This window comes from Papio anubis, chromosome 7, assembly GCF_008728515.1.
Source record: "Papio anubis isolate 15944 chromosome 7, Panubis1.0, whole genome shotgun sequence".
In the NCBI taxonomy this organism is placed as follows: domain Eukaryota; kingdom Metazoa; phylum Chordata; class Mammalia; order Primates; family Cercopithecidae; genus Papio; species Papio anubis.
Genome location: NC_044982.1, coordinates 145,775,497 through 145,800,389, shown reverse-complemented (window position 1 = coordinate 145,800,389; position 24,893 = coordinate 145,775,497). Strand labels below are relative to the sequence as shown.

The window sequence follows — 24,893 nt, the reverse complement described above, 5'->3', positions numbered from 1 at the left end:
GCCCGAGTGGCATCGCCCCTTTAAGGCCGGTGGCAGCTGCGGTTCCGGGGGCGGGGTCCATCTTCAGCAGGACTTGGGCTGGAGCTGGGCTGATTCATTCGGGGCTGGAACTCGAACGCTGACGTCGACTCCTGAGCCGGGCGCTGCCTCGCGCCTGATTGGCGGGTCCTCGGGGCCGCCCTCCCCAGCGCACCACCCCTGGGTTCCCTCCTGGGTCCGCAGTGGAAACACTGCCCTCTCCCTTCTTGACCCCTAGCCCGCCCTTCCCTCCCTCCTTCCCTCCTGTCGCCCTCTCTTCTGGCGCCGCTGCTCCCGGAGGAGCTCCCGGCACGGCGATGGGTTCTCGGGCCTCCACGTTACTGCGGGACGAAGAGCTCGAGGAGATCAAGAAGGAGACCGGCTGTGAGTTCGGGTTGGGGGTGGGAACGCCGGGCGCCTCAGACTGGCCTCGCAACCGAGGGCGGCTGTCGCTAAGGTCTGGAGCTCGGGTGCCTGTGAGGTTGGGGGGGTCCTGGGCAGCCTCCAGGTTTCGGGACCGAGAGCTGGAAGACCTGTTCTTCCAGCTGCAGCTTCCTGGAGCGGGGCTGTAGCTACTGTGGGGGTGTCCTTCCCTTCAACATCGGGAGTCTTGATCACTCTTAGAGCGTCGACGCCCCCCTTTTCTGCCCCTTGCCCATCAAAGTCCCCGAACTCCTTTCCTTTCTGTTGCCTAGCACCACCCTTCCCTATGAAGAGGCATCCTGAACAGTAGGTAAAGCCCGAGAAGCAAATTCAGGAACTCGAGATGGATTCTATAGAAAATCCATTTCTAGGCAAGGACCTAAAACCTCTGACAACTATGGGAAATTACAAACAAGTTCTTGTCACAAATTAGGAAAACCACCCAGAAAGCAAGACCGTGTAGTAAGGCTTTGGGAGACATGACCCGATGCCTGGAGACCTTTCAACAGGGATCTGGGATTGTGAGACTTCTTTCAATCTGAACTTCTAGAGAAAAAACACGGATACTATGAGCACCAGTTTTTTACTTACACGAGGATACTTGCTGGCCTAATTTCATATATATATATTGATTTCTACTGTGCTGGTGTACTTTTTATTCGCTATTGAAATTGGATGTGCTTCAAAAATCTCCGTGTGAATTTGTACTAGGAACTGATTTTTTTTTTTTTTTTTTTAAAGGAGTCTCCCTCTGTCACCCAGGGTGGAGTGCAGTGGTGTGATCTCAGCACACTGCAACCTCTGCCTCCCAGGTTCAAGCGATTCTCTGGCCTCAGCCTCCCGAGTAGCTGGGAGTACAGGCGCCTGCCACCACACTTGGCTAATTTTTGTATTTTTGGTAGAGACGGGGTTTCACCATGTTGGCCAGGCTGGCCTTGAACTCCTGACCTCAAGTGATCCACCCGCCTCGGCCTCCCAAAGTGTTGCGATTACAGGTGTGAGCCACCCTGCCCTGCAGAACTGATTTTTTTTTTTTTTTTTAATAGTCCAGTCTCTTCCTCATTAGCCTACACAAAGGAGCAAAAGGACTCTGGGGATTCTGAAGCTCTGTAAAATACCAGCATACCTTTGAATAGTCCTTGATAATGCAATGTATGATACAATTGTATTGATGCATACAATATTTTATCTTTTCAGTAAACCTTTACGATTCTTGTTGAGTTAATGAATGATGTAGCACCTGAGCTCTGTCTCTTCATCATACCTGTCTTTGATAATGAGATGACCAGTAACTCACTCAGGGGCCCATATGCAGATAGTACCGAGGAGTGCTATGGACAACTACAGAATTACTCAGGCCTGGAATATGTTAAGTGCTGTTCTCTGCTTTGTGACAAGTTCAACTTTCTAGAGTTTTCAAGTTGGAAGGGATGTTATCTAGCCCCACCCCTTGCTGGATTGGTTTGCCCCTTTCAGCCTCCCCTAAAATATGGCCCTTAAGCCTCTCTGTAAAGACCTTTGATAGTGATAACCTCTCCACCTACCAAGGCAGTTCTTTTCACAATTTTGAATGACCCAAAGTAGTTATCTCTTTATAATTTGCAGTACTTGTTTGGCCACTGACTTACTCTGACCCTAGGAGTGGAGATACAAGCAGTTTGGATTCAGCAAGCATTTTATTACATTTTGTGGCCATAGCTTCTGGCCACATTTGTAATTAGAACTACTTTAGGTCTAGGGTGACACCGAATTAAAGTATTTGTGTTAAAGAGTCACATGGAGAAATAAGCAGAATGAAAGAGAAATAAATACAGAGTCACTTAACGAGAAAGTGTAAACCATAGTGAGGATGCAAAAAGCCATTTTTGCTTCAGAATGAAGGGAGCGGTAATCCCATTCTGGTTTACATACATTTGACCAAATGGAAAGGGCCTGGATGGGATATTTTTACCATGTGGCTTGTGGAGAAACAACTGAGTGCTCATGGAAAAGCTGTTTTCCCCATTACCAAAGAGTGAGTCACTTGTGAGGGAGATTCTCTCCACAACCAGTGCAAATGTATGTATTGAGCCAGAATGCTTAGTGAAACAAGTGCTTACTGAATTTTTACAGTGTCTGTTCAGTACTGTGCTAGGTACTGAGAGCAGATGGTGACAAAAAAACGCCCACAACCTGGTTGGGGAGATAAGCCCAAGAGAGTTATGATTAGCATCATGACATAAGAAAGCTGAAATTGTGTGTCACCCACCTTCAGAAATCAGGGAAGAGAGCGTCCCTGTGGGCTGTCCTCGTGGAGGATGGGAATTGGGCCTTGATACATGGATGAATGGAGTAATAGATTAACCTAGGGCATTTTGGGTGACTTCCAGGAGAGATGCCCCCAAGCCTGCTACAAAGTCATTCCTCTGTGCTGAGAACCATCAGTTTATCCAAATAGTGTCCATCATCAGAGTTGTTTTTTCTTTTTCTTTTTTTTTTTTTTTTTGAGACGGAGTCTGGCTCTGTCGCCCAGGCTGGAGTGCAGTGGCTGGATCTCAGCTCACTGCAAGCTCCGCCTCCCGGGTTTACGCCATTCTCCTGCCTCAGCCTCCCGAGTAGCTGGGACTACAGGCGCCCGCCACTGCGCCCGGCTAGTTTTTTGTATTTTTTTAGTAGAGACAGGGTTTCACCGTGTTAGCCAGGATGGTCTCGATCTCCTGACCTCGTGATCCGCCCGTCTCGGCCTCCCAAAGTGCTGGGATTACAGGCTTGAGCCACTGCGCCCGGCCCTTCTTTTTCTTTTTCTTTATTTTAGAGACAGGGTCTTTGCTCTGTCTCCCAGGCTGGACTACAGTGGCTTGAGCATAGCTCACTGCAAGCCTTGAACTCTGGGCTTAAGCCATCCTCCAGCTTCAGCGTCCCAAGTAGCTAGGACTACAGGCACATACCACCATGCTTAGCTGATTTTTATCTTTATCTTTTGTAGAGATGGAGACTTGCTATTTTGTCGAGGCTGGTCATGAACTGCTGGCCTCAAGTGATTCTCAGGCCACTTTGGCCTCCCAAAGCGCTGGGATCACAGGTGTGAGCCACTGCACCAGGCCCAGAGTTGCTTTTTCAAGGAGTAATTTGGTATGATGCAAAGGATTTTGAAGAATAAAAACGGATATCCGGAGTGGGTAGAGAGGTGGACTTTGTCCTATTTCCATCTGCCTTTTGTTCTATGAAGAATTTGGAAAACTAACAGAAGCACTTTAAGAACAATTATAAGACATTTTACTACTTCCTTTGCCAGTAGAAAATGTAACATAATTGAGGAATGCTAACTTTATATTCAATGCAAAAGCTGTGCATTGGAATTGATGATTATCTTTAACCATATTTTTTGTAATTTTAAAGAGATTAGAATTTATACATGACTAGATTAGCTGGTATTTGATATTTAATGAATAACAGTAAGTGTTTGGAAAAGTAATACCTGTGAGCCTGAGTTTCATCATCTGTAAAATTAGAATAATAATAGTGCCTACTTTATAGGATTCTTACGGCAATTAAATGAGATGAATTATGTAAAGTACTTAGAATAGTGTCTGGTATAATAAACTTCATGTGAATGTTGTTATTTTGAACCATAGATAACAATCATCTTACTGGGAAAATACCATTGGCATGTACTAGTTATAAAAACTATGTGTAGGGCTATATTATTGGGGAGGTGACAACATTTTATACTTCTTTAGTGGACATTTGATTAGGAATTAAGTACAGATGTTTTGCCAATTCCAAGGAAATAAAATTTTTAAAGGAGTTTTTAACAGTTAATGAAACTGTTAAGTCACGATGTTTTAACAGTTTAGGAACTGTCTAAGAAATGCTTTCTGTTGGCATATTTGCTAAATTGTCTTTGTTCTACTACCTTCTTTCAGACTTCTGCATTTTCATAAAGCTTATTTGAAAAAAAAGGTGTAATTGGGGATAAGCCACAAATGTCTTAGGAGTTTCTATAATCATCACCCTTAATTCACATAATTGTAGCAATAAGCTAGCTGTGAATTACTTAAAACTTTACGAGGCCAGGCGCAGTGGCTCACACCTGTAGTTCCAGCAGTTTGGGAAGCCAAGGTGGGTAGATTGCTTGAGCCCAGAAGTTCAAGACCAGCCTGGGCAACATGGGGAAACCTCATCTCTACAAAAAATAAATTTAAAAAAAATTAGCTGGACATGGTGAAGTGTGCCTGCAGTCCCAGCTACTCGGGAGGCTGAGGTGGGAGGATTGCTTAGGCGGGAGGTCAAGGCTGCAGTGAGTCATGTTTGCGCCACTGCACTCTGGCCTGGGAGAAAAAGACCCTATCTCAAAACAACAACAACAACAACAACACCACCACCTTGAGAAACAATTCATGCCATTCAAGTAGTAATGAATACAGATTATTTTTAGTCTCTACCTTGTGGTATGTGTCATATGGTACGGGAAGGGTGTTGAACAGGTTTAGGAAGTAAGTTGTACAGGTTGGTGAGGTTTTGTTTGTTTGAAAGAGTGTAGTAATGGTAGAGTTCTAACAGAGTACAAGCCTGGCAAAGGCAATTGCTTGAGAACAATTTCATGGCTAGAATGTAAGTAGAAATTCAACTTTAGGTTTCTCGTGCCTCTAAATGTAGGACCCTTCACAGCTCTCACCAGCCTGAAGGTTCCGTCACTGCAGAAAACCCGGCTGTCTTCTGCCTTCTATTGAGTGGAAATGCATGGATAACTAACACCTCTAGCTGGTTTTGGCTTAAGTGACTTGTAAAGCTCTGTACTTTTCGAGTTCTAGTGCAAAGTTTTATCCTCATTTGTTGCCATAAAGGGGTAAGAAGCAATTATTTGTCAATTAGAGAGGGCATTGTAGGAAAGAGATCCTAAGAACTTTTTTTTTTGAGACAGGGTCTCACTCTATTGCCCAGGCTGGAGTGTGGTAGTGCAGTCATAGCTCATTGCAGCCTCAAACTCCTGGCCTAAAGTGATCCTTCCACCCCAGCCTTTCAAAGTACTGGGATTACAGATGTGAGCCACTGTTTCCCTATGTTGGTCAGGACGGTCTTGATCTCTTGACCTTGTGATCCACCCACCTCCCAAAATCAAGCCTGATTTTTAATTTTTATTTATTTTTTTGAGACAGAGTCTTGCTCTATCATCCAGGCTGGAGTACAATGGCATGATCACAGCTCACTGCAGCCTCAAGCTCCTGGACTCAAGCAGTCCTCCCAGCTCAGCCTCCTGAGTAGCTGGGACTATGGGCACATGCCACCATGCCTGGCTGATTTTTTATTTTTGTAGAGATAGGGTTCCACCATGTTGCCCAGGCTGGTCTCGAACTCCTGAGTTCAGGTGATCCACCCATCCCAGTCCCCCAGTGTGCTGTGATTACAGATGTGAGCCACTGGCCAGGAACTTTTTTGTGGTTGCAAGGAGCAGACAGTGGTCCAGAGCATAGAGTAGTTGGAGGTTTATTCATTCAGAGGATAATTGACCCCAGCAGCAGCTGCAAAGATATAAGCTTTATTTATGTAAATTTTTGGATAAACCATTTGAAAGTTGTAGGTATTAGAACTCTTCACCCTTTCATACTTCTGCATGTATCCCGTAAGTATTGGGATGGTTTTTATGTAACCACAATGCCATTATCACACCTAAGAAAGTTGATAATACTTCTTAATATTATCTTTTTTTTTTTTTTTTTTTTTTTTTGAGACAGAGTCTTGCTCTTGTTGCCTAGGCTGGAGTGCAGTGGCTTGATGTGAGCTCACTGCAACCTCCGCCTCCTGGGTTCAAGCAATTCTCTTGCCTCAGCTTCCCAAGTAGCTGGGATTACAGGTGCCTGCCACCAGGCCCAGCTAATTTTTTGTATTTTTAGTAGGGACTAAAATATTTGCTAAATTGTCTTTGTTCTACCTTCTTTCAGACTTATGCATTTTCATAAAGCTTATTTGGAAAAAAAAAAAAAAAGGTGTAATTGAGGATAAGCCACAAATGTCTTAGGAGTTTCTATAATCGTCACCCTTGATTCACTTAATTGTAGCAATAACCTGGGTTTCGCCATGGCAGCCAGGCTGGTCTTGAACTGATCTCAGGCGATCCACCCACCTTAGCCTCCCAAAGTGCTGAGATTACAGGCATGAGCCACTACACCCGGCCCCTTTTTTTCTTTCTTTCTTTTCTTTTTCTTTTCTTTTTTTTTTTAATTGAGATGGAGTTTCACTTTTGTCGTCCAGGCTGGAGTGCAGTGGAGTGATCTCAGCTCATTGCAACCTCTGCCTCCTGGCTTCAAGTGATTCTCCTGCTTCAGCCTCCCAAGTAGCTGGGATTATAGGCATGTGCCACCATGCCCAGCTAATTGTTTTTATTTTTAGTAGAGATGAGGTTTCACCACGTTGGCTAGGCTGATCTCAAACTCCTAACCTCAGGTGACGTGCCTGCCTCAGTCTCCCAAAGGGCTGGGAGTATAGGTGTGAGTCACCTTAGTATCATCTATCATTCACTTCCTTTTCAAATTTCTCCAATTATAAGAAGGTAGATTTTATTTGTTTTATATAATGTTTTAAAATCTCTCTTAATCCTAAGAGACTAGTCCAGTGCTTGAAGTCTTCACGTCAGGGGAAATGTTAAGGTGTAGTGCGTTCCGGGAAGCACAGGCTTCAACTTTCCTTTATCTACAGCTACCTTTGGCTGCACTTGTAATCTTTACCTAGGTTATCAATCTGTTCTTCTGCATTAAGATTTGGAATAAAGGCAAGGACTTTTTCTTTTTTTCTTTTTTTTTTCCCCGAGACGGAGTCTCGCTCTGTCGCCCAGGCCGGAATGCAGTGGCCGGATCTCAGCTCACTGCAAGCTCCGCCTCCCGGGTTCAGGCCATTCTCCTGCCTCAGCCTCCCAAGTAGCTGGGACTACAGGCACCCGCCACCTCGCCCGGCTAGTTTTTTTGTATTTTTTAGTAGAGACGGAGTTTCACCCTGTTAGCCAGGATGGTCTTGATCTCCTGACCTCGTGATCCGCCCGTCTCGGCCTCCCAAAGTGCTGAGATTACAGGCTTGAGCCACCGCGCCCGGCCTTTTTTTTTTTTTTTTTTTTTTTGAGACAGAGTCTCGCCTGTCGCCAGGCTGGAGTGCAGTGGTGCAATATCGGCTCGCTTCAACCTCCTCCTCCTGGGTTCAAGTGATTCTCCTGCCTCAGCCTCTTGAGTAGCTGGGACTACAGGCGCCCACCACCATGCCCAGCTAATTTTTGTATTTTTAGTAGAGACAGGGTTTCCCCATGTTGGCCAGAATAGTCTCAATTTCTTGACCCCGTGATCCACCCACCTCCCAAAAGTGCTGCGATTACAGACGTGAGCCACCACGCCCGGCCCTCCAAAATAACTTTTTCTTACTCCCTTTTTGTTTTTATTCTTCCCTCTGCCATTTCTGCTTGGCACTTCTCTGAAATGCCTTCCTCCTCTTTGCACAATGCAGTGATGATAGATTTCAACAAGGTTAACAGCGTCTTTTTTTGCTTTTTGTGTGTGTGTTTTTTTTGAGACAGAGTCTCACTCTGTCACCCAGGTTGGAGTGGAGGGGTGTGATCATACCTCACTGCAACCTTGAACTCGTGGGCTGAAACAGTCCTTTTGCCTCAGCCTCCCAAGTAGCTGGGCGTACAGGAATGCGCCACCATGCCCAGCTGATGATTCACTGATTGATTGTGGAGATGAGGTCTTGCTTTGTTGCCCAGGTTTTGAACTGGTCTTTCCTCAAGGGATCCTCCCACTTTAGCCTCCCAAAGTGCTAGGATTGCAGGCATGAGACACCGCCCTCAGCCAAACAGGGTCTTTTACATAATCTTTCAACAATTTAAAATGATTATTTACTCATACCAGTGGAGAAAAAATACAGCTTTATTCAAGACATATTTATAGCCAGGAGCGGTGACTCACGCCTGTAATCCCAGCACTTTAGGGTGGCCGAGGGGGATGGATCACGAGGTCAGGAGATTGAGACCATCCTGCCTAACATGGTGAAACTCCATCTCTACTAAAAATACAAAAAAAAAAATTAATTGGGCGTGGTGGCGGGCACCTGTAGTCCCAGCTACTCTGGAGGCTGAGGCAGGAGAATGGCCTGAGCCTGGGAGGCGGAGTTTGCAGTGAGCTGAGATTGCGCCATTGCACTCCATCCTGGGTGACAAAGCGAGACTCTGACTCAAAAAAAAAAAACACATGTTTATATGCATGGCGTTCTCTGAGAGTAACTGTCAACTCCTGATACTTCCTTTGAGTTACCAAGAATTGTGCAGGTTTTGGGCACCTGTCTGACTAGCTTAGAGCCTTCTGGGGAAAATACTTCCCTGGAAACATGATCGGCCTTCATTCACACCAGTTCCAATACCTTTCTACACATAGATGGTGTAACTCCTTTATAGGTAGATTGGAATTGTTCTGAGATTGCTTTATATTCTTTGTCACAGTGAATTTGGTACCTAAATTAAAGCCTTCTCTCCTTCTTTTTGTTAACAGAATTATTTGTAACCATATCATTATGGTTCTAAAATTTGTCCTAAAATTTTCGAGTTTAGTTTAGATATGACCATATTCGTTAATATTAAAAGTTGACATTTGGTTTTATGTTTCTCCACTGACTCCCATATAACCCAGTTCGTCCTGGAAGATAGCAGATTTTTTTTTAATGTTTTGGCTACTTATTTACATTATTTATTTTTAACATATTAGTACTTTTTTTGTTATTATTTGTTTTGTTTTGAGGCATAATTTCACTCTGTCACCGAGGCTGGAGTGCAGTGGTGAGATTTCAGCTCACTGCAACCTCTGCCTCCCAGGATCAAGCGATTCTCCTCCTGCCTCAGCCTCCCAAGTGACTGAGATTACACCACCACACCTGGCTAATTTTTGTATTTTTAGTAGAGACAGGGTTTCACCAGGTTGGCCAGACTGCTCTTGAACTCTTGGCCTCAGGTGATCTGCCCGCCCTCAGCCTCCCAAAGTTCTGGGACTACAGGCTTGAGCCACCACGCGCTGCCACATTTTGAATTTAGCAGCCATAAACTGGTCTCAACATACTATAGGAGGTTTTAGTGTCTAGTTATTTTATTTTATTTTATTTATTATTATTTTATTTTTTATTTTCTATGTTTTTGAGACAGAGTCTCGCTCTGTCACCCAGGCTGGAGTGCAATGGCGTGATCTCCGCTCACTGCAAACTCCACCTCCTGAGTTCATGACGTTCTCCTGCCTCAGCCTCCCGAGTAGCTGGGACTACAGGCGCCCACCACCATGCCTGGCTAATTTTTTGTAGAGACAGGGTTTCACCGTGTTTGCCAGGATGGTCTTGATCTCCTAACCTCATGATCCGCCTGCCTCGGCCTCCCAAAGTGCTGGGATTACAGACGTGAGCCACCGCGCCCGGCCTCAGTGCCCAGTTATTTTGGATGATATAGATTAGAAAGATGTTTAATGGCTCATATGTGGATTTTTTTTGGTTTAAAATAATTTTTTTTTTTATTTTTGTAGAGAAGAGGTTTCACTCTGTTCCCCAGCCTGGTCTTGAACTCCTGGCCTCAAATTATTGTCCTGCCTCTGCCTCTGAAAGTCCTGGGATTATAGGTGCCAGCCATCATGCCTGGCTCTCATTTGTTCATTGAAGGGGTCGGATTAGATAACCTTTCTTCCAATTTTAAAATTATATAAATTGGATTAAGAAGTACTCCAAAGCAATATAGAAAAAGTGTGAATTACTAAATGAAAAGCAAGCTATTACAACTTAGTAAAGTATACAAGTAACTGATATTAGATGATATATGAAGAGCCAGGCGCGGTGGCTCAAGCCTGTAATCCCAGCACTTTGGGAGGCCGAGGAGGGTGGATCACCTGAGGTTGAGAGTTCAAAACCAGCTTGACCAACATGGATAAACCCCGTCTCTACTAAAAATACAAAATTAACTGGGCGTGGTGGTGCATGCCTATAATTCCAAATACTTGGGAGGCTGAGGCGGGAGAATTGCTTGAACCCGCGAGGCGGAGGTTGTGGTGAGCCGAGAACATACCATTGCACTCCAGCCTGGGCAACAAGAGCGAAACTCTGTCTCAAAAAAAAGGTATATGAAGAAATGAAAATGGCAGTGTTGGGATTGTGAACAAATTTTGCTTTTGGGAAGTGTAGTAATTTTTTTTTTTTTTTAAGTGGAGTGCAGTGATGGGATCTCCGCTCACAGCAGCCTTTGCCTGCCTGGTTCAAGTGATTCTCCTTCCTCAGCCTCCCAAGTAGCTGGGACTACAGGCGCACGCCACTATGCCCAGCAAAGTTTTGTATTTTTAGTAGAGACGAGGTTTCACCATGTTGGCCAGGATGGTCTCGATCTCTTTTCCTCTTGATCCACCCCCCTTGGCCTGCCAAAGTGCTGGGATTACAGGTGTGAGCCACTGCGCCCGGCCCGAAATTTAGTAATTCTTTAACTGACTTATTTTTGCTAAACTAAAGGAAACTTTAGTGCAAGAGTAGCCTGTGAGGCCTGAGGCCAGAACTGGGATAGACTGGTCAACTTCTTAAAGAAAACGGTTGTAACTGGCAAAGTCAGCAGGGAAATGGGGGGTGATTAGTGCAGCAGTAATACGTGTGCCTTCAGGCTCAGGATGTAAGCATGATGCTGATAATAGCTGACCTGGAGTGCTTGCTATGTGCCAGGCACTTTGCCAAGCACTTTCCTTTCATTGACTGGTGAGTTCGCTCTACGATCCCATTCACATACCCCTCTCTAGTAAGCGGTGGTGCTAGGAACGGAATCAGAATCTGTCTGCCTAACCCTCACGTGTGTGTACACTTCACAGTGAGCCATTTATACCTGCCTGACTGGCAAAACAGTCCACAACTGTCTCCTTAGTGACTGGATCCCTGCTGGCTCTGCCCTGATGGAAATGCTTTTGCCTTCTCTGCTCAGTGATCACCTTAGAGCGCTAGGACAGAACAGAGCCCAGCTTCAAGGGTGAAACCTGATGCTGAAGAATTCACAGCCACACACAGTGTGTCCTTTTATCCTAGCTCTGAGCCACTCACCACCTGCTTGTCCCTGTTTACTTTGTCCCATTGTTCCCAACACTACAAGTAAATTTTTGTTTCATGAGCTGAGGCCGGAGGACACCTTATCAGAACTACTTTGGCCACCCTTTAAACCTCTGAAGGTACAGCCTAGGACAAAGTCCACGCTTGTCACACCCTTTTTGGCTGTTGTCTTTTCTCCTCTGATAACTCTGTTTGTTTCCTCTCTCTTACTTCCAATCTATCAGGAGACTAAACTATTTCCCAGAAAGGCCTTTTTGAGTTTTTAGTGTTATTGTGTACCTGCCATTATTGCATCATTTTAATTGTCAACTTGTATCTTGAGTTTATGGACTAAATCCAAAATGAGGAGCAAAATAGCTTTCTGGTAAGTGTCATCTGATGATAGCATGACCATTTTACGAATTTGCCTAATGTGCTTCCTTGGAGCCAGTTCCCTTCCTGGGAACTCAGTGAAGCTCATGCAAGCACAGAAAAGAAGCTGATCTTTTACCCAAAGGTCCATCCCTAGGGAAAAGATAAAGCCTCTAATCTTGGTGTAGGAGTAAACCAGATTTTTAAAATAGAATCTGTTTGCTGTACCTCAATCAAACATTCTACACACAACACCTACCTAGCAGTACAGCCTAAAACAGCAAACTGATCAAACTGTTTTTCAATCAAAACAGGCATTTTTAGCTGGGAACTGTGGCTCATGCCTGTAATCCCAGCTACTTGGGAGACTGGGGCACGAGAATCGCTTGAACCCAGGAGGTGGAGGTTACAGTGAGCAGAGATTACATCACTGCACTCCAGCCTGGGTGACAAAGTGAGACTCTATCCCCAAAAAATAAAATAAAATAAAATAAAATTTGAAAAATAAGTAAAATAGGCTGGGCATGGTGGCTCACGCCTGTAATCCCAGCATCTTCGGAGGCTGAGGCGGGTGGATCACCTGAGGTCAGGAGTTCAAGACGACCCTGGTCAACATGGCAAAACCCTGTCTCTACTAAAAATACAAAATTAGCTGGGCTTAGTGGTGGGTGCCTGTAATCCCAGCTACTTGGGAGGCTGAGGTAGGAGAATCGCTTGAACCTGAGAAGCGGAGGTTGCAGTGAGCCAAGATCTTGCTATTGCGCTCCAGCCTGGGCAACAAGAGTGAAACCCCATCTCAGAAAAAAAAAAAAAAAAAGAAAAAAAAAGAAAAGAAAAAAGGAAAATAAAATAAAGTAAAAACATACGTTTTCTTAGTGTCTAAGTCAGCGCATTGAAACATGAAAGTTTCACAGCTTCCTTTTAAACTAAATTTGGGCCGGGCATGGTGGCTTACCCCTATAATCCCAGCAGTTTGGGAGGCTGAGGTGAGTGGATCACCTGAGGTCAGGAGTTCAAGACCAGCCTAGCCAACATGGGGAAACCCCGTATCTTCTAAAAATACAAAAAATTAGCTGGGTGTGGTGGCGGATACCTGTAATCCTAGCTACTTGGAAGTCTGGGGCAGGAATCACTTGAACCCAGGAGGCGGAGGTGGCAGTGAGCTGAGATCTTACCACTGCACTCCAGCCTTGGTGACAAGAGCAAAACTTTGTCTCAATAAAATAGGATGGGATGGGATTGGACAGGACAGGACAGGACAAAAATTTGCCTTTGTTTTGTTAAATCTTAACTATCTGATATTCATCACAGTCTTAATTAAGCCTAGACTTCATTCCTGAGATTGAATTTTGATTGCCCTTGATTTATTTTTTTTCTAACTCCTTTCATTCTTTAGCTTTTAAACTTTCTGCTTTAACATTCTAGAGATAAGAGTTGCGACATCCCTGTCCTACTGAATTTTGAAGCATTTGACAGCGAGGGGTGGGTTCAGCGTGAATGAGGGCTACTCCCCGCCAGCTGGGACTAATTTTGTGCTCTTTAGTTTCCCACAGTCAAATCACTCGCCTCTACAGCCGGTTCACCAGCCTGGACAAAGGAGAGAACGGGACTCTCAGGTAGGCAGTGTTTTTCTTTATTTTCCTCACAGAAACCAGAAACTCTCTGGCAGTGTCTGAATAGCTGCCTTTATCCCTAGGGTAGACATGATAGGCATCCAGCATGCAGATAGCAAGGACCATTTCTCTACTAGTCTTTGAGCATCATTGATCCACAAGGGAATTAAATCAGCAGAACAGGCTGGGCGTGGTAGCTCACGCCTGTAATCCCAGCACTTTGGGAGGCCAAGGCGGGCGGATCATGAGGCCAGGAGGTCGAGACCAGCCTGACCAACATGGTGAAACCCCGTCTCTACTAAAAATACAAAAATTAGCCCAGTGTGGTGGCAGGTGCCTGTAATCCCAGCTACTCAGGAGCTGAAGTAGGAAATTGCTTGAACCCTGGAGGCAGAGGTTGCAGTGAGCCAAGATTGCACCACTGCACTCCAGCCTGGGCAACAGAGCAAGACTCCATCTAAAAAAAAAAAAAAAATCAGCAGAACTATGACAATTAAATGCATTACCAGGTGCGTGCTGCTTTATTCCAACTCCCCTTCATTTAGGTGATCATTGTTCTGATCCTAGGAATGTATTTTCAAGATTTCAGCTCTCTCTGCTTACATTTTCCCATAATCCTTTCCCAAACATTGGCTTTTAGGAAGCTGACCCGTGGCAGTCCCAAGTGGTCCAGGTTGTTTTGTCTTCTCTCATTTACCAACCCATGACCCTAAGGTTCATCACTTTATGTATGTTAATGTTGGACAGAATGTTCAGTATTTTAGTCTAGAGCAGTGGTTCTCATCTGAGGGCCATTTTGCCGCCTGGGGCACAATGTCTGGAAACATTTGTAATTGCCATGACTGGAGAATGCTACTACTGCGTAGTGGGTTGTGGCCAGAGATGCTGCTAAACATCCTACAGTGCACAGGACAGCCCACATGACAAAGAATTATTCTGGTCTAGATGTCAGTAGTGCCAAAATTGAGAAACTCTGGTCTGGGGAAGTATATGATATCAGAGTGATGTAATGCTGCATTGTTTTATGTTTGTAATTGTCTTACCATAGTCAAATGAAACATTATTTACCATTATCTCCCACACTAACTGTCAGTAGCAACCTTTCTTATACTGGGGTTCTTCATCTTTGATTGGCATGTACTGAAGCTGTTGCCTTTCCTTGTGGCTGGCATGAAGCAGCTTAGGACTTCTTTAGATAGCTTGTAGCACAGGTGTTGGATGTAGCGTAAAGGGGGAGGAATACAGTTGCTAAGCCTTTGGACAAAATCATCACCCCAAATAGAAACCCCATACTCATTAAGCATGCAGTTAAGCAAACCTGTTTCCTCCTTCTCTCATTCCCTGGCAATCATAAATCTACCTTCTTTTTCTCTCTGGACAATTCATATAAATGCAATTATGTGGTCTTATAACTGACTTCTTCCAGCTAGGCGCGGTGGCTCATGCCCGTAATCCTAGCATTTTCGGAGGCCGAGGCAGGCGGATCACCTGAGGTCAGGAGTTCGAGACCAGACTGGCCAACATGGGGAAACCCCGTCTCTATTAAAAATACAAAAATTAGCCAGTCGTGGTGGTGGGTGCCTGTAATCCCAGCTACTCAGGAGGCTGAGGCAGGAGAATTGCTTGAACTTGGGAGGCGGAGGTTGCAGTGAGCCCAGATTGTGCTGTTGTACTTCAGCCTGGGCGACAGAGAGAGACTTTGTCTCAAACAAACAAACTGACTTCTTCTACTTAACATGATGTTGTTAAGGTTCATCCATGATGTAGGATCAGTATTTCATTCCTTTTTATGGCTGAATAAATGGTCTGTCATATGGATATGTCACATTTGTGTATCCATTCAGCAGTTGGTAAACATTTGAGTTTACACCTTTGGAGTATTACAAATAGTGTTGCTTTGAACATTTTTGGGTGCACGTGTTTTAATTTCTCTTGGACATTCACCTAGCAGTGGAATTGTGGGTCATATGAATTGTCTTTTCACTCTTTATAGTGTTCTTTGAAGCACAAAGATTTTTAATTTTGATGAAGTCCAATTTCTTTAATATTTCTTTCGGTGCTGGGCGTGGTGGCGGGCACCTGTAGTCCCAGCTACTCGGGAGGCTGAGGCAGGAGAATGGCGTGAACCTGAGAGGCAAAGCTTGCAGTGAGCCGAATTGCGCCACTGCACTCCAGCCTGGGCGACAGAGCGAGACTTCGTCTCAAAAAAAAAAAAAAAAAGAAGAAGAAGAAGAAAAGAAAGGTTGAAAACTTGCCAGGCGTCGGTATTGCCTGCTCCTTAAAATCTAAGTAAGGGCCAAGCGTGATGGCTTACCACCTGGCTGTAATCCAGCACTTTGGGAGGCCGAGGCAGTTGGATCACTTGAGGCCAGGAGTTCGAGACCAGCCTGGCCAACATGGTAAAACCCCATCTTTACTAAAAATACAAAAATTAGCCAGGTGTGATGGCACATGCCTGTAATTCCAGGTACTTGGGAGGTTGAGGCAGGAAAATCGCTTGAACCTGGGAGGTGAAGGTTGTAGTGAACCAAGATTGTGCCACTGCCCTGCACCCTGGGCAACACAGTGAGATCCTGTCTTTAAAATAAAAAAATAAATAAATCTGGCCAGTTGTGGTGGCCCATTCCTGTAATCCCAGCACTTTGGGAGGCTGAGATGGGCAGATCACCTGAGGTCAGGAGTTTGAGACCAGGCTGGCCAATATGGTGAAACCCCATCTCTACTCAAAATACAAAAATTAACCGGGTGTGGTGGGCGCATGCCTGTAATCCCAGCTGCTTGGGAGGCTGAGAGGCAGGAGAATCGCTTAAACCTGGGAGGTGGAGGTTGCAGTGAGCCAAGATCATGCCACTGCACTCTAGCCTGGGCAACAGAGCGAGACTCCATCTCAAATAAAATAAAATAAAATAAATAAATAAATAAATAAATAAATAAATAAATAAATATCTAGGTAAGATTTGCTCAACCCTTAAGATACCATTTCACAGCCTGTGGAAAGCCAGCAGACTAGCTTACTCATTTGGCAGGTATTTACTGAGTATCTATGGATGTGCCAGACACTGTTCTCCAAGCTGGCAATTTTTTTTTTTTGTAAGAGACAGGGTCTCATTCTGTCTGCAAGGCTGGAGTGTAATGGCGTCCTCACAGCTCACTGCAGCCTCAACCTCCTGGGCTCAGGCAGTTCTCCCACCTCAGCCGCCCAAGTAGCTGAAACTACAGGTGTGCACCACTATGCCTGGCTAATTTTTTTTTTCTTTTTACTTTTAGCAAAACAAAAAAGTGCACATTATGTGGTACAGTGGAGTAGTTTCTTCTAGGTATTCAAGGTAACTTGGTGCTTCTCCCATTACTTTTATTTTCATTTTTTGTGGAGACAGGGTCTCACCTTGTTGCCCAGGCTGGTGTCAAACTCCTGGGCTCCATCAGTCCTCCCGCCATGACCTCCCAAAGTACTGGGATTACAGGCATAAGCCACTGTACCTGGCCTGAAAGCTCTAGGTCATAAACCTGTTCTTTGATCTCTATCATGGTGTGGATTGAAATATAAGAAAGGTTGGGCGAGGAGACTCATGCCTGTAATCCCAGCATTTTGGGAGGCTGCGGTGAGAGGATTCCTTGAAGCCAGGAGTCCCAAGACCAGCCTGGGCAACATAGTGAAACCCCGTCTCTACAAAAAATAAAAATAAACGAGAGAAGCACCAAGCTACCTTGAATACCTAGAATAAATTATCCAATTGTACCACATAATGTGCCACATAGTAAACAAGTAATGCATTTTATGTAAATTGTTTTGTCGGACCCACCCACCAGTGGCATTTCACTCTGGCTGTGCCTCCTGACAATTATCATCTTAGCCTGTGGCCATCCAATTAAATTGTCTTCCGCCTTCTCTCAACCCTCTCCTCTTCTACCCCCTCTAGCCTTAGAAATGAGTTGGCGTAACTCGGAACTCTTCTCTGGTAGAGAGTGATTCAGTTCTCTCCAGCCGTTGTTGCCAAACTCAGCTTAAGGCCAATCTTGATCTTTCCAGGACCCATCAGGGTGCTCATCTGAATATAAGTGGCTTCCAATCTTTTGTTACCTGGAACAGCCTCCACTTTCTTTTTTTGGTTTTTGTTTTTGAGACAGAGTCTCACTGTATTGCCCAGGCTAGATTGCAGCGGTGCCATCATGGCTTACTGTAGCCTCCCACCTCAGCCTCCTGAGTAGCTGGGACTACAGGCACGTGTCACTCTGCCTGGCTACCTTTTATATTTTTTGTAGAGAGGAGGTCTCGCCATGTTCCCCATGACTAGTCTCAAACTCCTGAGCTCAAACCATCTGCCTGCCTCAGTCTCCCAAAGTGCTGGGACTACAGGTGTGTGCCACTGTACCCGGCCTTCACCCTCTTTTTTTTTGAGACGGAGTCTCGCTCTGTCGCCCAGGCTGGAGTGCAGTGGCGCGATCTCGGCTCACTGCAAGCTCCGCCTCCTGGGTTCATGCCATTCTCCTGCCTCAGCCTCCTGAGTAGCTGGGACTACAGGTGCCTGCCACCACACCCGGCTAATGTTTTTGTATTTTTAGTAGAGATGGAGTTTCACTGTGTTAGCCAGGATGGTCTTGATCTCCTGACCTTGGGATCCACCTGCCGTCGCCTCCCAAAGTGTTAGGATTACAGGCGTGAGCCACCGCGCCCGGCCTCACCTTCACCTTCTTAAGAAGGCAGTTGTAGTTATTAGGAGAAAGATTTTCCCTTCAACAATGTTTTTTGTTTTTTTTTTTTTTTTTACTTTCCTCTTCAAGGTGCTCCATGTCTGGGGCCTGAAGCCAAATTCTGCAGAGTGAGAGGCTACAGTGTACAGTCTGGGGCATTCTGCATTCCTTTGTAGTGATCAGCTCCAGTGGGACATAAAGCAGAATCTGTGGAAGGCTTTGGTTAGAATGCAGCTTCTTCAGAGTGCTTTCGGAGACGCACTCCAAAGTATGCTTTATAGAACAGTCATTCCTTGGTCTATCAGTAGGTGTTGTGTTTAAAAAAAAAAAAAAAAGCAAAAAGTTATTGACTAAAATTTGTGAAAAGCTTGGTCAACAAGCTTAAATAGGCTTCCTAATTACGAGATTTCACCACATCTTTAATTTACTCGGGTGAATTGGGAACATTCAGGGGAGTAGTGTTGTAAACAGTGTTCGCCAGATTGATTTGCAATTTCCCTGTCTGCCTTTTTACATGGACCGTCTCTTCAGATTGATATTTCACAAAATATAGATATGTACTGTAACCTTATAAACCTTACTTTCTTCCGATGCCATTATTTTGGGTGAGATATTTCTACCATTGCCATAGAAATTGTTTTTTCTAAAAAGGCAGCTTAGGCCGGGTGCAGTGGCTCTTGCCTGTAATCTTAGCACTTCAGGAGGCTGAGGCAGGAGGATTGCTTGAGCCCAGGAGTCTGAGACCAGCCTGGGTAACATAGGGAGACCGGGAGTCCCTGTCTCTAATTTAAAAAAAAAAAAAAAAAAAAGCAGCTGGCAGTGATCCCCAGCCTTTTTGGGACCAGGGACCAGTTTTATGGAAAATAATTTTTCTCCTGGGGGTAGGTGGGATAGTTTCAGGATGAAACTGTTCTACCTCAAAGCAGCAGGCATTAGATTCTCATAAGGAGCACCTAATGTAGATCCCTCACATGCGCAGTTCACAATAGGGTTTGTGTTCCTATGAGAATCTGGTGCTACCACTGATCTGACAGGAGGCGGTGCTCAGGTGATAATGCTCACTTGCACTCTGTTCACTCCTGCTGTGTAACCCGGTTCCTAACTGGCCACAGACTGGTACTGGTCTGCAACCCAGAGGTTGGGGACCCCAGGGGTCCTAAAGTGGTCTTTTGCAGGTCAGGTTAAGGTAAGAGCCTGGTCGGTATCTGAACACAAAGATGGTTTATCTTCTTTAAATACTCTCTGTTCTGATGTAATCTATGGAGTTACAAGGCAGAATAACGATTACCCTTTGGGGAGGGGAGCAGGTAAAGACAAAAGGAGCATAAGGGAAGCTTCCAGGTATTGGTAATAATCAGTTTCTTCATCTGGAGGCTGGATAGAGTCTTCCCTTGGTGAAAATTTATGCCGAATGCTTTTGATTTGTGTACTTTTCTGTTTGTTATACTTCAATAAAGTTTGCTTTAAAAATATCCTCTGGGCCGGGCATGGTGGCTCATGTCTGTAATCCTAGCACTTTGGGAGACTGAGGTGGGTGGATCACAAGATCAAGAGATCGAGACTATCCTGGCCAACATGATGAAACCCGTCTCTACTAAAATTACAAAAATTACCTGGGCGTGGTGGTGCATGCCTATAGTTCCAGCTACTCTGGAGGCTGAGGCAGGAGAATTGCTTGAACCTGGGAGGCAGAGGTTGCAGTGAGCCGAGATTGTGCCACTGCACTCCAGCCTCATGACAGAGTGAGACTCCATCTGAGAAAAAAAAAAAAAAGAAAGTCTTAAATACCTCCTCTTGATATTCTGAAATTTCATCTGTATATATCTTATTGTGAAGTATTCTTTATTATTCATTGTTCAGCATTAGGTGAACCTTCTTATACTAAAAATGGGTCCTTTAGCTGGGAAGTTTGCTTCTGTTCCTTTTTTTTTTTTTTTTTTGTAAGAAGCCTCACCTGGATTTTGTTCCTATTTTAAAATTTATTTATTCTCCTCCTCTTTATTATTTATTTATTTATTTTTGAGACGGAGTTTCGCTCTTATGGCCCAGGCTGGAGTGCAGTGGCGCGATCTCAGCTCACTGCAACCTCCGCCTCCCAGGTTCATTTGATTCTCCTGCCTCAGCTTCCCTAGTAGCTGGGATTATAGGCATGCGCCACCACGCCTGGCTAATTTTGTATATTTAATAGAGACAGGGTTTCTCCATATTGGTCAGACTGGTCTCAAACTCCTAACCTCAGGCGATCTGCCTGCCTTGGCCTCCCAAAGTGCTGGGATTACAGGCGTGAACCACTGCACCTGGCCATCTTATCCATTTAATTTAAAAATATGGATTAAATGCTTTAGCTAATGGAAATTTTTGTCATTTCAGTGTTAATAAATACGTTGTACCATATGATTAACCTCTCATACTACTTAAATATGGAAAGCTGTGTTTTCTTTTTTTTTTTTTGAGACAGAGTCTCACTCTGTTTCCCAGGCTGGAGTGCAGTGGTGCTGTCTTGGCTGACTGCAACGTCTGCCTCCCTGGTTCAAGCAATTCTCTGCCTCGGCCTCCCACGTAGCTGGGATTACAGGCACCCGCCACCACGCCCATCTGATTTTTGTATTTTTAGTAGAGATGGGGTTTCATCATTTTGGCCAGGCTGGTCTTGAACTTCTGACCTCATGATCCACCCGCCTCCACCTCCCAAAGTGCTGGAATTACAGGCGTGAGCCACCATGCCCAGCCTAGAAAGCTGTGTTTTCTAATTGAATGTGTTTTCCAGTGGGTATGTCCTATTAACAGATTTTAATCTCCTCATGTACAAGTCAACTAAAGCAATAACCTGTGGGTGCTTGAGATAGAAGTTACCTGTGAGGCTGAATCTCTGTAAGAGAAGGCACTTATGCAGTGAAGGCGAGCAGTGTAGAGGGATGGCATGTCTGGTTACTAACAGTCTCAAAACTCTGGTTTTTCTGAGCATCCCTATGCCCTTGAATGTCTGGAAAACCACTTCCCATTGGAAATTTGTTGGCCACAAAGAATGCCATTGTACATGGCTCTGTTCTCAGAATTGACTACTAGCAGTGATACTGTCTTTTTCTCAAAACATCTTCAAAGAAGGTTTTCCTAGGTATACCATGAGGCAGAACATAATGTTGGTATGTTTTTCAGTGAATCCACACAAATCTATTTTAAGATGGATCTTATGCTTGTGGTGTTTAGGTCACTTTGGAGTATTTATTTTTTTCTATTAGGTTTATGTTGATGGGCAAATTTGAGAAGCTAAGTTTTAGAGAAACTGCCCAGATCTCCATTCTACTATAAAGCAACCAGTAATAATAACTTGTTTGTATATTGTTTATTTAACAGTTGACAAATTATTTTTTATACTCTTTCTGTTTTGTTTTGTTTTTTTCTGTTTTGAAACAGGGTCTCACTCTGTCACCCAGGCTAGAAGGCAGTGATGTTATCATTGCTCCTTGCAACCTTGACCTTCTAGGCTCAAACAGTCCTCCCGCTTCAGCTTCCCAAGTAGCTGGGACTACAGGCACGTTCCACCGTGCCCGGCTAATTTTTTGTTTTTTTAAATTTTTTAGAGATGTGGTCTTGCTCTGTTGCCCAGGCTGGTCTGGAACTGCTAGCCTTAAGCAGTTCTTCCGCCTTGGCCTCCAAAAGTGCTGGGATTATAGGCTGAGCTGCCATGTGCAGCCCTCTTTCTTTTTAACTTTAATACTTTTAGCAATATTCTCCTTGATCTGAGTGACTGGAACTACATTGTGTATACAATCTAAATTCTAAGACTAGAGTTAGATAGTATTAAAGGACAGGTCCTTATTGACATCGGAGGGCCAAGTGTACACTTCCTTATTGAGACTGAAGTTCAGGCTAGGTTGTGCATCACCACTTGATACTAGACTTGGTTTTTAAACTGCCTCTTCTCAGCTAAAGTTTCTTAAGCTTGTTAGACATTAAACTGAGGTATGTGGCCATGCAATTCAAATCAGCCTTAGTCTTACTTTAAAAGGGAGTAGTTATTGTTTCTTGACCTCTGTCAGACAAGAGGAGCTGCATTTTGATGATAGTGTAGACTTTGTATTACAGAACAAATTATGTAATAAAAGCTTTGTACATGTTCGTTGAATTAAATAATCAGGACCTCGGTAATTTTCTCTTTCATCATCTTAAGCAATCCAGTTATCTTATGAACAACTTCTTCTGGTTTATTCATTGATATAAAATTATTACCCTAAATGATCAAGAAAAGACTGGAATCCAGGATGATTGTTCCAGAGCTTTGTGTTCAGTCCACCAGGTCAGTTTCTACCTGTGTCACCAAATGTGGTGGAGATGAGCTTGCTGAATTAATTAAGCACCATGTAAACGTTAAACCACAAGAAGAAAAGAGTGTGAAGTCTCCTGGGTACAGCAGGAGTGTTTTATTATCTTCGTCTTTGCTGGCTTATATTACAGAGAGGGTGGAGATACACATTTTATCTCTCTGCAAGTAAACTTCTTGAAGGCAGGAGTAAAATCTATTCAAGTTTATAATCTTTTTTTTTTTAACTTTTTATCTGGAAATAATTTTAAACTTGAAGAAAAGTTACAAGAACAATACAAGATAACTTTTACTCTGATACCCAGATTCACCAGTTGTCACATACCTCACTGTTTATTTCCTATAAAAAGGACATTCTCAGATCGAACTCAAGAAAGTTACATTTTGAAACAGTACCGTTATGTAATATTCCGTATTTTATATAGTCCATGCTTCATTTTCACGTATTACCCGGTAATGTCCTTTATAGCAGGTGTTTTCCTAGTCCAGGATCATGTGTTGGGTTTTGTTGTATGTCTCTTTATCCCCCCTTGATCTGGAACAATCCTCTGCTTTTCTTTGTCCTCCATGACATTGATATTTTTGAAGACTACAGCACAGGTAAGTTGTAGACAGCTTTGTATTCTTGGCCCAGGAAACAACCAAAGAAAGTTTTTTAAAAGTACTTATTGAAAAACTTGGGGGCTGGGCGCGGTGGTTCACACCTATAATCCCAGGACTTTGGGAGGCTGAGGCAGGTGGATCACCTGAGGTCAGGAGTTCAAGACCAGCCTTGCCAAGATGGTGAAACCCCACCTCTACTAAAAATACAAAAATTACCCAGGTGTGGTGGCGCCCGCCTGTAATGCCAGCTACGTGGGAGACTGAAGCAGTAGAATCGCTTGAACCCAGGAGGCAGAGGTTGCAGTGAGTGGAGAGATCACGCCACTGCACTCCAGCCTGGGCAACAAGAGCAAAACTCCGTCTCAAAAAAAAAAAAAGAAAAATCTTGGGGAGGGTAACTTTCATTGAAAAGGTTCAGTATTAGGGCTGGGCACTGTGGCTCACGCCTGTAATCCCACCCAGCACTTTGGGAGGCCAAGGCCGGCAGATCACCTGAGGTCAGGAGTTCAAGACCAGCCTGGCCAACATGGTGAAACTGCGTCTCTACTAAATGTACAAAAAACTAGCCAGGTGTGATCTCGGGTGCCTGTAATCCCAGCTACTTGGGAGACTGAGGCAGGAAAATTGCTTGAACCTGGGAAGTGGAGGTGGCAACGAGCCAAGACCGTGCTGTTGCATTCCAGCTTGGGTGACTGAGCAAGACTCTGTCTCAAAAAAAAGTTCAATATAGGAAAGAAATGTGGTTTTTAGAAAAATAACACTTTGACTCAGACTTAGATTTAAATCACAGTTCTGCTACTTAGGAGTAGTGTGGCTTTGGGTAAGTTACTTTATCTTCCTGACTCTCAATTTCCTCAGCTCTAAAAGGGTATACATAAAACATGGGCATGAAGAAATGAGATAATGTATGTAAACAGTTAGAGCAGCACATGATGTGTATGCAATGAATGGTAGCTGATAATATTTGCTTTGGTATAACCTCACCTGAGTCATGTGAGGATGACTGCTCATGTCATGTTTGAGGGTTAAATACTTCTGTAGTCCTAGTCCACAGAAAATGGAAATGGAGAAAAAGCCAGAGTCAGAACAAGGAATCAATTGGTTGTCACATTCTTTCCTTGCATGTAAATAGCACCTAAGAATTCCTTGCATTTTGTAAGTGCCTAAAAATCTTAACAAGGATATGGAGACCCCTCTAAGTGTTTGTCCCCATATTCAAGTTCTGCAGTATTTGATACTTTCCATTTGCTGTTCACTTTCCAAACTTAATAACTAGGTACGAAATGCTAATGTTCAAGGAATCATTTACTAAGGGACAGATTAGTATTTGTCCATCATTTGGCTTATTGACGTAACCTGTGTGCTGAATTCACTGGAATGTGGCATAGTCAAATCTGGCTCCTTCCACTACTGAGTTGTTGCAAGAAACACTTGGCAGCTATTAAAGTGCTATTCTTTGCAGTTATTTGGTATAATTTGCCACAGAAGTAAATTCCAGGAGGTAATATTCTTGCTAGGTTACACTCCTGACTTAGGGAGTTCATGCTAAGGGCAATGATCTCTATCTAACTCAAGGTGATTCTCTTGGCAGCCGGGAAGATTTCCAGAGGATTCCAGAACTTGCCATCAACCCACTGGGGGACCGGATCATCAATGCCTTCTTTCCAGAGGGGTGAGTCAGTACAGTTGTTGGACTTCCTTCCTGAGGTTATCACAACCTAAATTATTTGCTAATCTGGAATAGTGATATTGATTGTGCCATCTCAGACTGTGATACCCCCTGATTATATTGGGCATTTCTAATTTTG

The 24,893-nt window shown here is 44.1% G+C and overlaps 1 protein-coding gene across 1 annotated transcript in view; it reads left to right on the top strand.

The window, feature by feature from the left end:
• The first annotated feature begins 100 nt into the window (after positions 1–100).
• The window catches only part of CHP1 (calcineurin like EF-hand protein 1), a 50,964-nt gene continuing 26,171 nt past the window's right edge, over positions 101–24,893 (top strand). Inside the window, exons 1-3 of the mRNA XM_003900799.3 lie at positions 101–402; positions 13,400–13,472; positions 24,677–24,757. Of these exons, the coding sequence (XP_003900848.1) occupies positions 336–402; positions 13,400–13,472; positions 24,677–24,757 (221 nt within the window). The 5' untranslated portion in view covers positions 101–335. The remainder of the gene's footprint in view (positions 403–13,399; positions 13,473–24,676; positions 24,758–24,893) is intronic.